At 39.4% G+C, this 13392-nt stretch overlaps 1 protein-coding gene across 1 annotated transcript; it reads left to right on the top strand.

Annotated features, from left to right (window-relative positions):
- Nucleotides 1–875: 875 nt before the first annotated feature.
- On the top strand, nt 876–1382 carry LOC138307161 (uncharacterized). Its single transcript, XM_069247791.1, has one exon. The coding sequence runs from the start codon at nt 876–878 to the stop codon at nt 1380–1382; it is 507 nt and encodes a 168-aa protein (XP_069103892.1).
- Nucleotides 1383–13392: the final 12010 nt, after the last annotated feature.

Here is a 13392-nt window from a genome sequence, read left to right on the forward strand (position 1 = left end):
CTTGACCTTAGTCTGGCAATCTTCACACTCAAACTTGTCCGAGATATTATGATCCTTTGTCTATGTGTGAAGTGTGATCAAAATCACTCAAGGAATGAAGCCGCTAGAGTGCTGATAGGGATTTTCTAAAAATAGTAGCAGTGACCTTGAACTTGACCCAGCAACCCTGAAACTCGAACTCGTCCGAGATCTTGTTAATATTAAGCTACATACAAAGTTTCATCAATCTCGGTTCACATTTACTTAAGTTATCGTGTTCACAACAAAAAGTTAACGCACGACGGACGACGCACGACGGACGACGACGGACAAAAGGCTATCGCAATAGGTCACCATGACCTTTGGTCAGGTGATCTAAGAACTGCATAAAAATGCCAATTAATTTTTGATGAAATTTTCACATTTTGCATAAATCATGTATAATAAAAATGGTTGCCATGGCAACTAGAACTGCTATATTACCTAATAGCACTATCAAATATATCATGTTTGTAGTGCAAGAATAACGTCTTAAAAGAACAGACTTTAAAAATTAGCGGATTTGGGGGCCACTAAAGACCCTTACCATACCTAGTCCTTTGTATGGAACCATGAACCAAAACATTGATTTATGAAGTTCAGGCAGCATTGTCTGTCATACATACACACATGTTGGGAAGAACAAATCATATCTGGCGACGAGGATGATACGAACTCAAGCGAACAATGAATAAAGGTATCAATGTTGTGAAGGTAACGCCATTTCACCAGTAAACTGTCAATACCGATGTACTGAGCTGTTCGGAGCGGTGTCCGTGTTACATCCCCCCTCACTGTAAATCCACGTGGTCGTGGGAAAGTTGACATTTGCACACCATTTCACACTCTTGTTCGTCATGGCAGGGAATAAAGGTCGTATAGACATTTTTGATAGTTCCGTCGAAACATGGGACAGTGAAAGTGAACGCCTCGACCAGTATTTCATTTGTAACGACGTCAAAAACGAAAAGAAAGTAGCGGCGTTATTGAGTCTAATGGGTGGGCCGACCTATACGTTATTACGTGGATTGACCGCCCCAGCAAAGCCTTCTGACAAAACATATGATGAGTTAGTTAACCTTCTGAAAAACCACCTGAGCCCAAAACCCTTGGCTATTGCGGAACGTTTCAGATTCCATAAAAGAGACCAAAAGGAAGGTGAAAGTATACGCGAATACTTGGCAGCTATCAGGAAATTAGCTGAACATTGTGAGTTCGCTGCGACTCTGAATGATGCATTAAGGGATCGCTTGGTTTTGGCTTACGGTCTGAGCACAAAAAAAACCCTGTTGTCTGAGGCAACTTTAACTCTTGAACAGCTAGATAGCTATCGCTATGGAAATAGCAGCACGCGACGCGAATGAACTGCGGTCTGGATCTTCAGCGACGGTCCACAAAATTGCATCGAAGCCTGCGAAACGGCGACCGGACAGTCGAAGTGTTCCGAAGAAACCTGATCGCGACAAATATAAACAGTCAAAGTGCTACCGCTGTAACTCTACATCATATAACCCCGATGAGTGTTATTTTAAGGATAAAGAATGTTACGGTTGTCATAAAACCGGTCACTGTAGAAAAGCATGAAAGAGACCGAAGGGCGGTAAGGTCCATATGATTGAGGAAAAAGATGAAGATGATGATTTCATAGCATCACTTGAAATTATGTCTATGGAGAAGTCCAGAGATGGGGCAATAGTGTTAAAACCTAAGCTAAATGGGTTGGAAGTGGAAATGGAGCTAGATACAGGTGCAGCTGTCTCTGTAATGGCGCAGAAGTCATATGAGAAACATTTCCCTGGTCAAATGAAAAATTTGACACGTGCTGATGTGTGTTTGAAAACATATTCAGGTGAAAAACTCAAACCATTGGGTGTGGCAAATGTGAAGGTTGAATATAATAAACAATGTAAAACCCTGAAGTTATATGTAGTACAGAAAGGTGGACCTACACTTTTTGGACGCGAGTGGTTGAAACATATCACATTAGATTGGCCAACCATAAAATCTGTCTCTGTGAAACGAAGTGAGGCTGGTAAGGATACAGAACATGTGAACCCACCTGCTAAATTGCAGACTATCTTGGACAAATACAAGGACGTATTTGGAGATGACCTTGGAACGGTAAATGGGGTCAAGGCCAAGCTAAACTTGAAAAAGGACGCCACACCAAAATTCTGTAAACCGAGGCCAGTGCCTTATGCTATCCGTCCAAAAGTAGAAGCAGAAATAAACAGTCTTGTTGAAAATGGTATCTTAACCAAAGTGAACTACAGTGAATGGGCGTACCGGTGATAAAGAAAACAGGCAAAGTCCGTCTGTGTGGTGATTTCAAGGTCACCGTTAACCCAGTTTTGGAAATCGACCAATATCCACTACCGAGAATTGAGGACATTTTTGCGGCACTCTCAGGAGGGAAACATTTTACAAAGTTGGATCTGCGACAAGCGTACTTACAGATGGAGGTCGATGAGGATTCGCATCATCTGTTGACTATCAACACAGAAAAGGGGCTATACCAATTTAATCGTTTGGTATACGGTATCGCGTCCGCTCCAGCTATTTGGCAAAGAACGATGGACACAATCTTACAAGGTTTGCCAGGGGTCAAGTGTATCATAGACGACATGATAATCACAGGCAAAACCACTGATGAACACCTGCAAAATGTCAGTTCTGTGTTGGAACGAATCCAGGAGTACGGTCTTAGAGCAAATTTGGACAAGTGCGAATTTTTCAGGAAACGTGTATCTTTCTGTGGTCATGAAATAGACAGTGATGGACTGCACAAGACCCAAGAGAAGGTGGAAGCGGTGGTAAGCGCACCTGTACCGACGAACACCACAGAATTAAGATCTTTTCTGGGAATTGTGAACTATTATGGACGCTTCCTAAAAAACCTATCCGCAACACTCAGTCCACTACATACACTGCTGCAGAAAGATTCTAAGTGGGAGTGGAACGAGGAATGTCAGTCCGCGTTTGAGGAAGTCAAACGCATGGTCACGTCGAAAGACGTTCTCACGCACTATGATCCAACATTACCACTGAGAGTGGCCAGTGACGCTTCGCCGAAAGGTTTAAGAGCCGTACTTTCGCATGTTATGGCTGACGGAAGTGAACGTCCCATTGCGTATGCTTCGCGCTCTCTGACTCAAGCCGAACGTAACTACGCACAAATCGATAAAGAAGCCTTGGGAATTGTTTGGTCTGTGAAACGTTTTCACACTTTTTTGTTTGTTTGTTTGTTTGAGTTTTACGGCCCATCGACAACTAAAGTCATTTAGGGCCAAACTACAAGTCATGCATTAATATCAGGATAAAAGTTCAGGGTAAGAAAAAGCAAGTAAGGACTAAAACACAGATTGTAAACGTTAATTTGATAAAAAAAGGTTTGTATGGGATAAAATAAATTTAGCTAAAACACATGAGAAAACTCGCAAATGCACAATGTTGATGAAACGATGAAATGTTGAGTTGATACGATGTATGATGAGAAAACGTTCATATTTTGCTTAAAATACCGATCTCTTTGAGATAATTAAAAATACGATTATGTCTCACGGCATGAAACAAAGTGTACATGTCGGAGACATCGTAGTATTTATCTCGAATGTGTTTAAAATCAATACAATGCAATAAAATATGCTCCACTGTGAGAGGAGAATCACATGCATGGCATGTAGGAGGATCCTCCCCTCTCAATAGATAGGAATGTGTAAAATATGTGTGTCCAGTTCGGAGCCGAGAGAGAACAACTTCCTCTCTGCGGTCTCTCCGACTGGACAGTTTAGGATTAAGTGTAGGTTGAATTTTAAACAGTTTATTGTTTGTTTCTGTAGACCACCTTTGTTGCCAATGGTGTTTGATGGCTGACTGAATTGAAGGTTTGATGTCGGTGTATGGTAGTTTCAAATCTGTTTGTGCTAGGCGAAGAGCAGTCTTAGCTGCTTTATCAGCCTGTTCATTCCCCTTTATACCCACATGACTGGGAATCCAGAGATAAGTAATTTGAGTTTTAGAAGATAATCGAAATGTTCGTATTAAAAGATTTTGGATTAGAGTATTTCTAGGGCTTCTTGATTTCAAAGCCTGAAGAACCGAAAGAGAGTCTGAACAGATGATTGCCTTTTCAATGCGGTGTTCTTCGATATGGTCAAGCGCCAGACCGATAGCACATGCTTCCGCAGAGAAAATGGAGGCAATATCCGGGAGTCGGATAGAGGAGCAGTGATTAGATGTACAGCATGCTGCCGCAACATTATCACCATCTTTTGATCCGTCAGTGTAGATCTGAACATGGTCAGGGAAAGCCCTAATACACTCCCGAAAGGAGGATTTTTGTTCTTCGGGTAATGCACTGGATTTTGCCCTCTCATGTAGAGATAAATTGATATCAGGTGTTTGAATGAGCCATGGTGGTACATCCGATACGGTGTACTCGTCAATGGTGTCGAATGGTATATTAAGTTCCAGCAAAAATTTTGAAATTCTGATGTCAAATGTTGGTATGAGCTTTTGATTTTGTGTAAATATTTCTTGAAGTTGTGGATTGAATACAAGGTTAAATGCAGGATTTTTGGGGTTGGATTTCAGTTGAGCAGCATACTGTAAGGATAATTTCTTTCGTCGATCGTCTAGAGATTGCTCATTAGCTTCCACATGGAGACTCTTCACAGGTGTTGTTCGAAAAGCTCCAAGTGCGAGACGCAGTCCCTGATTCTGTATAGGGTCAAGCATCTGTAGATAGGAGCTGCGAGCCGATCCATAGACAATAGAGCCGTAGTCAAGTTTTGATCTAATAAGTGCCCGATAGATACGTAGAAGCATTTCACGGTCTGCACCCCAATCAGAATGGGAAAGAACTCGTAGAATGTTCAGCGCCTTCGAGTACTTATCCTTCAGATGTTTGATATGTGGAACAAAGGACAGTTTCGAATCAAATATTAGTCCAAGAAATTTAGTTTGTTCAACTACTGGAATTTTAATTCCATTGAGTGTGAGGTCAGGATCATTGTGTGGTTTTCGTTTTTGACAGAAGTGCATACAGACAGTTTTTGATCTTGAAAATCTAAAGCCATTTTCGTCAGCCCAATTTTGTAATTTGCCTAAACATTGTTGTAGTTGCCGTTCTATAGTGTGCATGTTTTTTTTATCTGTAACAGATCAAGAAATCATCCACAAATAGAGACCCTTCCGTAGATTGGCCAAGACATTTGGTTATGCTGTTAATTTTTAGTCCAAAAAGTGTGACGGACAAGATACCACCCTGAGGGACGCCCATCTCCTGTGTTTCTGTTTCCGAATAAGTTAAACCAGTTCGAACTTTGAAATGCCTGTCAGATATAAAATTTGATATAAACTTTGGCAAATTACCACGTATACCGATATCATGGAGATCGTTCATGATTCCATATTGCCAAGTTGTGTCGTATGCCTTTTCAAGGTCAAAGAATACGGCCACAAGATGTTCTTTCTTGGCAAATGCTTCTCGTATAAATGTTTCTAGTCTAACTAAGTGGTCTACCGTTCCCCTGCGGTTTCTAAAGCCGCTTTGCAAAGGACTTAAAATATTGTTTGATTCCAGGAACCAAACTAATCTGGTATTTATCATACGTTCTAGAGTTTTACAAATACAACTCGTCAATGAAATAGGACGATAGTTATTGGCATCAGTAGCATCTTTCCCGGGCTTCGGAAGGGGTATAATAGTAGATTCCGTCCAAGACTCGGGAATTTTGCCAGAAGAGTAAACTTGATTAAATATAGTTAAAAGACATTTTAGTGAAGAGTCTGGTAATTAAAAACATATATGGAATTTCGTCTGGTCCAGTTGCCGAGTCCTTTGATTTCTCAAGGGACTCGAGCAATTCTGGTATCTCGAAAGGCCTATTGTAACTTTCACTATTGGAGGATTTAAAATTAAGACGTCTCTTTTCCTTTTCCTTTTTAAATTTTTGAAATTTTTTGGAATGATTTTTGATGGATGAATTTTTAGCAAAATTTTTGGCAAAGGCGTCAGCTATTTCGGATTTTGAAGAAAATATTTTATTGTTGTTAATGAGGTGGGAGGATGGTGTTGCTTTTCTTTTCCCACTGATTTTACCAATCATTTCCCAAACTTTCTTCGAAGATGTATTGGAATTAATTTTTGAGACGTACTCTTTCCAAGTACTTTTCTTGTCGGATTTGATAGACCTTCGAGCTTTTGCTCTCCAAATTTTAAAATTGTTATAGTTTGAGACGGTTGGCGAAGCCAAGTACCGCCTCAGAGCGGAATTTCTACCAGATCTATTGATAAATGAATCATTTGAGAGACGAAACTTTGTTGGTTTTGGCACGGATTTTGGTATGGTTTTTGTAGCGATAGAAGTGAGCGCTTCTGTGAAAATTTTAATGGGGTCATCGAGGTTCAAAAATTTATCCTCAATGAGCTCCTCTGCGCACAAATTTTTAAATTAAACCCAGTCCGCCTTATGTAAATTCCAACGAGGAATCGGCTCCTCAAGTTTTGGTGACCCTATGTTTTTTAATATAATTGGAAAGTGATCGCTTCCACAAAGATCATCGTTGACCCTCCAATCATAATCCAGAAGAATTGATGGATGGCACAACGATAGATCAATGTGGGTAAGCGAGCCAGAGGCAGGGTGCAAATATGTTGGGGCATTGGTGTTATAAAGACATAAGCTGTTTTTATTAATAAAATCTTCGATACGTCTACCTCTATCGTCAGTGCCTGGGGAGCCCCAGAGGCTGTTATGACCGTTAAAGTCACCCATGATAATATATGGCACTGGTAGTTGTGATACGATGTTACTCAGTTCATCACAACTAAATGGAGTATTTGGAGGTAAATATATAGAACAGACTGTTATTTTTCGGTGAAGAGTTGCGCTTATAGCAACAGCTTGTAAGGTGGTATTTAGCTGAATGTGTCTGTGAGGAACGTTTTCACACGTACCTGTTCGGACGCCACTTCACAATGATAACTGATCACCAACCTTTGGTGTCGATTTTCAAACCAAGAAAGGGAATTTCAACGACATCCGCTGCGCGACTTCAACGGTATTTTCTCGCAGGGTACGATTATACTATAGAGTATAAAAATACGAAGCGACATGGCAATGCTGACAGCCTCTCGCGTATGCCAGTGAATTCTAAATCCTCTGAAAAAGAGCCTGAAGTGGAAGAACTTGACGCTGTAGATATATTAAACCTGTCGCAGTTTGACACACTGCCAGTGAACCACGAGCAAGTGAGACGCCACACGATTCGCGATCCTACATTATCGGCGATCTACGAATGCGTAATGTCCGGCTGGAATCCAGATGTCCGTAACAGTGAAACGGAGGCATACTTCACGAGGAAAACTGAGCTGACTGTACAGCATGGGTGTCTCCTATGGGGAATTCGTGTGATCATTCCACCACGTTTGCGTACTCGTGTTTTAGATGAGCTTCATTCAGGCCACATAGGGGTGGTGAAGATGAAGGCCTTGGCCAGAAGTTACACATGGTGGCCTGGTATCGACAAGGACATTGAGACTATGACAAAAAGTTGTAAGGGATGAAAGGACGTGAAACATGCACCACCGGCGGCTCCGATTCATCCATGGGAATGGCCATCCCAGCCATGGAGCCGCATACACATAGATTTCGCGGGACCATTTCTCGGGTCAATGTTCTTTGTAGTAGTAGACGACAGCTCGAAATGGCCAGAGGTCATACAAATGAGCACAACTACGTCCGAGAAAACTATAGAGGTTCTACGATCAATCTTTGCAAGGAATGGAATTCCGAGGCAAATCGTTAGCGATAATGGTCCTCAGTTTGTTTCGGAGGAATTTAGGAATTTCGTGAAAGCCAATGGTATACGGCATACAACATCGGCGCCATACCATCCCAGTACAAATGGCCTTGCAGAGAGATTTGTACAATCCTTCAAAATGGCCATGAGATCTAGCGCCAAGGACCCTGGTTCGATTAACAAGAAACTCTCAAACTTTCTTATGGCTTACCGCAATGCACCACACACTACGACCAACGAAACTCCTGCAAAGTTGTTCATGGGTCGAAATTTGTGTACCAGGATGGACTTGATCAAACCCAACCTCCAGCGACATGTCGAAAATACGCAAAGCAAAATGATTGAAAAAAGGCAGGTTGCTCAACGGGTACTTGAACCTGGACAAGCCGTTGCTGTCAGGGACTATCGATCAAGTAAACCATTGTGGACATCAGGAACCATCAACTCACAGACTGGTCCATTATCATATCGCGTCGAGGTCGCTCCTGGCGTATTGTGGCGACGTCATCTGGACCAATTACGGGGTAATGTCAAACCTAACACCATGGACTTGGAGTCAACGTTGAAGGAAACTTCCCCAATCACAGATGAGGTTGTTTTGCCGGAGGAAACAAGTCAACCCACCTCAAATGCTGTTGAACCAACTACCGGTGTCGGTGAGACCAACATCCGTAAAAACTTACCTGAGAAATCCACTGTGAACATTGATATTCCTGTCCGGTATAATCCAAAGAGAAATGCAAGAACTCCGAAAAGGTTTGACGAGTTTTTTAGGATGTAGTTACATTGTGCTATGGGGCATAACAATCCCCAATGTAACTACAGGACCAGAAGGTCCTATATATTGTTTACAGAAAGTTCAGTGTTATGTTCATTATTGACATTGTATTAATTTGAATGACTGGTTAATACTTTGTAAATTTGTGATTTATAATGTTCAAATATTTAATTTGAGTTGATAAAAAACAACAAAGAAATGGAATAAAAGAACTGTGGTGGAGGAATGTTATAGTATGACCCGGTCCGCTTTGTTCCGCATTCCGGATCTGTTATCCTGTTATTAGTCACGCCCTACAAGGCATTATGAGATATAAATAAAATGTTGTTTTGACTAAATGGCGGCTACACACATGTTGGGAAGAACACAACAAGCATCATCATGTTTAGTCCGCTAAACCTGCCTATATTATTAGGCTTTTTATTTTTTATTTATTTATTTATTTTTTTTTTTTTTTTTGCCTAATATATAGTCAGCTCGCGGTACCTCTTAAAAATGTGAAATCGTAGGCTAGATTTGGCCTACGCTACGTCAGCGGCATATTTCTAATATATCGTCCATGCAATGCCGGGAAAACGTACACATACCTTTATATTGGGATCTTATGTACTCCTTTGCCCCCATGTTACATCCCATTTATGAAATTAAACAACTGTGTACAATGAAATACTTCCGAGACCCTTCTATTTCACACATTTGTAATGGCCGCCGTATACACATTTAGTAGAGCAAACGGCAGCCAATCAACTTCGCTTCCGGTTTTATTTTTAAAAAACCACGTGTAGTTGAAAGATAAACAAAATGCTAGCCAGGTTTTTAAAGTAAAATCATGGTCGACATACACGACATGTTGTCAAATATTCAAATTGAACACGACTATTGCTGGTACCGCATAACTTTCGCGATATTCACGTTGCATATACATGTAGCATATACACGGTAGAATTTTGTTTATCTTTCAACTACACGTGGATATTTAAAAATAAAACCGGAAGAAGTTGATTGGCTGCCGTTTGCTCTACTAAATGTGTATACGGCGGCCATTACAAATGTGTGAAATAGAAGGGTCTCGGAATATGCCGCTGACGTAGCGTAGGCCAAATCTGGCCTACGATTTCACATTTTTAAGAGGTACCGCGAGCTGACTATATATTAGGCAAAAAAAATGAAAAGCCTAATGATATAGGCAGGTTTAGCGGACTACATCATGTTCAGATAAGAGGTGATCTGTATCAGATTTCTATTAATAAAAGGGTTAAAAATTGAAGACTTAAAATCTTTACGAACGCAATATCTTGACGTCCTCGCCCTACATAATTTCAATTGTGATAAATATTTCTAACACACGATGTGCTCAAAACTAAGAAAAGACAGTATAAAGTAATGGAATGTAGACTAAAGCGTCAATATGAGAGTGAAGAGGGTAACATGATGGAATACTTAAGAAAACATTTTCCAAAATACATCTACAAACATTTTGCTAAAAAAAACACCAAAAGCTCCTTAAATATCCGTGGATCGACTTTTTTATCATTATAAAAACGTGGCAAGTCACGGTAATGAAGATGGTAATTTCGTATCTGATACTGATATTAGTGATTATGAAAATGATTCAGGGAATTTCCTCAAAAACAACCGACATTATCCTACACTCAGGCAAAAAAATATGTCTGTTTAGGGTTACATTGGCAAAAAATAGGGTGGGTAGGTCGGGAGGAATTTTTTTAATGTCTTTCACTCTAAAATAATGGCCGGAACCGGAGTCGCAGATCGAAATTCCGACTTCTAATTTTTTTTCGTAGAAAAGTGGAAAAAAATTAAGGTCGGGGGTAAAAAATTAGGGTCGGTCAGGTAACCCTAAACAGACATATTATATTTTTGGCCTCATAGCGCGATTCAACAAAACGACAATACAGGTATTATATTATCACAGAAAGTGGTTGTTATTTTGTGACAGACAACAAAAAGATTCGTTTTCTCCAAGTGTGAAAAGTGTTTTGGAATTTCTTGCAACACTTCATAGTGCGGGTATGGGGTATAGCGCGTACTGGTCAAAGCGTACAGACATTACATCTTCTACATATTGAATATAATGTCATATTCGGCTGATAATAATCTTTGTATAGCTACTTATCTGACGATATATATTCAAAAGACTATAAGACATTGAGAGATACTGAGGTCAAACTTATCGTAAGCTATATACCGCCACACAGAGGTGTCCCAAAAGACGCTATCACCAGATGGATGAAGATAGTTTTGACAGACTCTGGTATATATTGAAACTAGTACTTTTAAAGTACATAGCATACGCTCAGCATCACCATCTCATGCACACAAAGACTGTTCCCATTTCTACAGTACTTAAAACTGCAGGTTGGAGCTCTCAATGTGTACATTATTTAGAAAATTTTACCAAAAAAATGTTGCAACAGACACTGCTTTCAGTAAGTTACTCTATTCTGGAGGACTTTGGTAGTTAAGAAGTTTCACAAAACTTCATAACCTATGAACGTTCGTAAGTTACGTCAAAAATATTGCGTAACTTTACGCCAACTCTACCCTGTCGTAACTTCTACGCATTTTCATGTCGGTGTTGGAAAACTCGTCATATCTCCTTCGTTTGTGGATCTATCGCAATACTATTTACACATTGTAAAAATACAGATAAAAACGGAGAACTTTTGTTATGAGAAAAATTTCATTTGGCAATGTCCACTTTCTCTTTCAGTGAGTTAAAAAATCGTGCCAACTTAGTCTAATTCCGAGCATTTTCAAAGGGCCACTACCTTTCCGAAACGGCTTTTAATTTTTAAAATAGGAATGTAAAACGAGATCAATAATTTTGTAGAGTCGCAGAAGTTATTAACTATACGTTTACTAGCACACTTATCATCACCTTCAGAACTGTTTAATTAGCATAAATAAAATAATAATTTTTATAACGCGGGTCGTTTTATGTTTCCCGCCGTCGTCCTTAATGCCGCGCGGTAGTTGACGATCACTGCGCCAGACGGCAAAACAGCGAAATGAATCTCCACTGTTATCGTACATTAGACAGGAAATCTTGCATATGTTTGGTGTTGTAACCTCATCTTAAGCCATCGATATATATTTTCTTTTGTTATTAATGTTTTTTAGAAACCTTTAAATTTTGCTCCGGAAAGGTAGTGGGCCTTTAAATTATTGACGTCGGGCGGTGTAATCGCCGGAGCGGAAATTACATGAAGACATTGAGTTTCGAAATATTAATAAGTAGCGAGAAATAATGTAACAGGTTTAGTAGTTGATTATTTCTATTTTATGTATGACCAATTACATAGAAAGAAATACACTCTAAAAGTGATTTTTCTCGTAGAATAAATACATGCAATAGGTACCCTGTGCACTGCACATAAAACTTCCGCTACCTTTCCGAAACGGCTTTTAATTTTTAAAATGGGAATGTAAAACAAGATCGATAATTTTGTAGAGTCCTAAAAATTATTAACTTACCGTTAATACTACATTAATCATCACCTTCTGAACGATTTGATTAAACTAAATAAAATGTTTATTTCATAACGCGGATCGTATTATGTTTCCCGCCGTCGTCCTAAATACCACGCGGTAGTTAACTATCACTGCGCCAGACGGCAAAACAGCGAATTGACTCTCCACTGTTTTCATATATTACGCAGGCAATCTTGCATATGTTTGGTGTCGTAACCTTATTTTAGATCATCGGTATGCATTTTCTGGTGATATTAATGTTTTTTAAGAAACCTTTATATTTTGCTCCGGAAAGGTAATGGGCCTTTAAAGAAAAATCCTTACGGACGAAATCTATAAGGAATAAATTATATATTTTTGATAACATATTTCTCAACATTTGATTTTAAAGTGAATAGTCGGGAAAAGGAAACCAGTCTAAATGCGTTCTTTGGCCTTCCAAAAGTCATTGCATACCATAATGATGGTCAAGTTCTGCTTACGGTGTCCAGTTTTGACCATTGAAATTTTGGGGAAGCCCCGTGTAAATTTAGCACAGTTCTAAATATAAATTCGCCAAACTCTTTGAAAACGAGGCTGCGTGGAAATGTCAACATGGACATGTGTTTCTCAGTCGTGTCGGTTTCGTTTCGTGTGATAAATCACTAATGCGGTATGTAAATTGTTGTTTTGAGATGATACATTTGATGCAAATGAAGTATTCTTACATTAATGACAATGCTTTGTAATCATTTTTTAATAAAAGCATCTTTATACATGGAAATCGACACAAATATTCGGCCGATGCAGAGATGGGGCCCCGGCAAGGGGCAATTATTGCAGCATCGCATCTGTCGTATTTTACATCAACCGAATCATGAAGGTTAAATACAAATAATCGTAACATAATTTCCCATTTAAAACCACACGAAAACGTCCATGCATGTAGCTGTCAAAGATGTGAAAATAAATTAGCTCATACATAGATATTTTACAAGTACAATATATGTGTTCAATTATTCGTGTAGTTTTTTGCAGAGATTTAATTAAATTATCTATGTCTCTGGGTTTTTTTGTAAACAATATTTGAGTTCTGGAGAGAGATGACATGAATGTCCAGCTGGAAGGAAAGAAACTTTTATGATGTATATGTATTGTACAATGTATATATGTAAACGTACATTCCATGTAGCTGCTATAGAATTACAACTAGGAAATTCTCTCAAACATTGATAATATTTAATTCTTCACATTCATGTAGGCCTATGCTGTGAGAATTAACACATCATACATATTTCCAGAAAACATATAGGCCTACA

The sequence above is a fragment of the Argopecten irradians genome, chromosome 14 (assembly GCF_041381155.1).
Source record: "Argopecten irradians isolate NY chromosome 14, Ai_NY, whole genome shotgun sequence".
Taxonomy (NCBI): domain Eukaryota; kingdom Metazoa; phylum Mollusca; class Bivalvia; order Pectinida; family Pectinidae; genus Argopecten; species Argopecten irradians.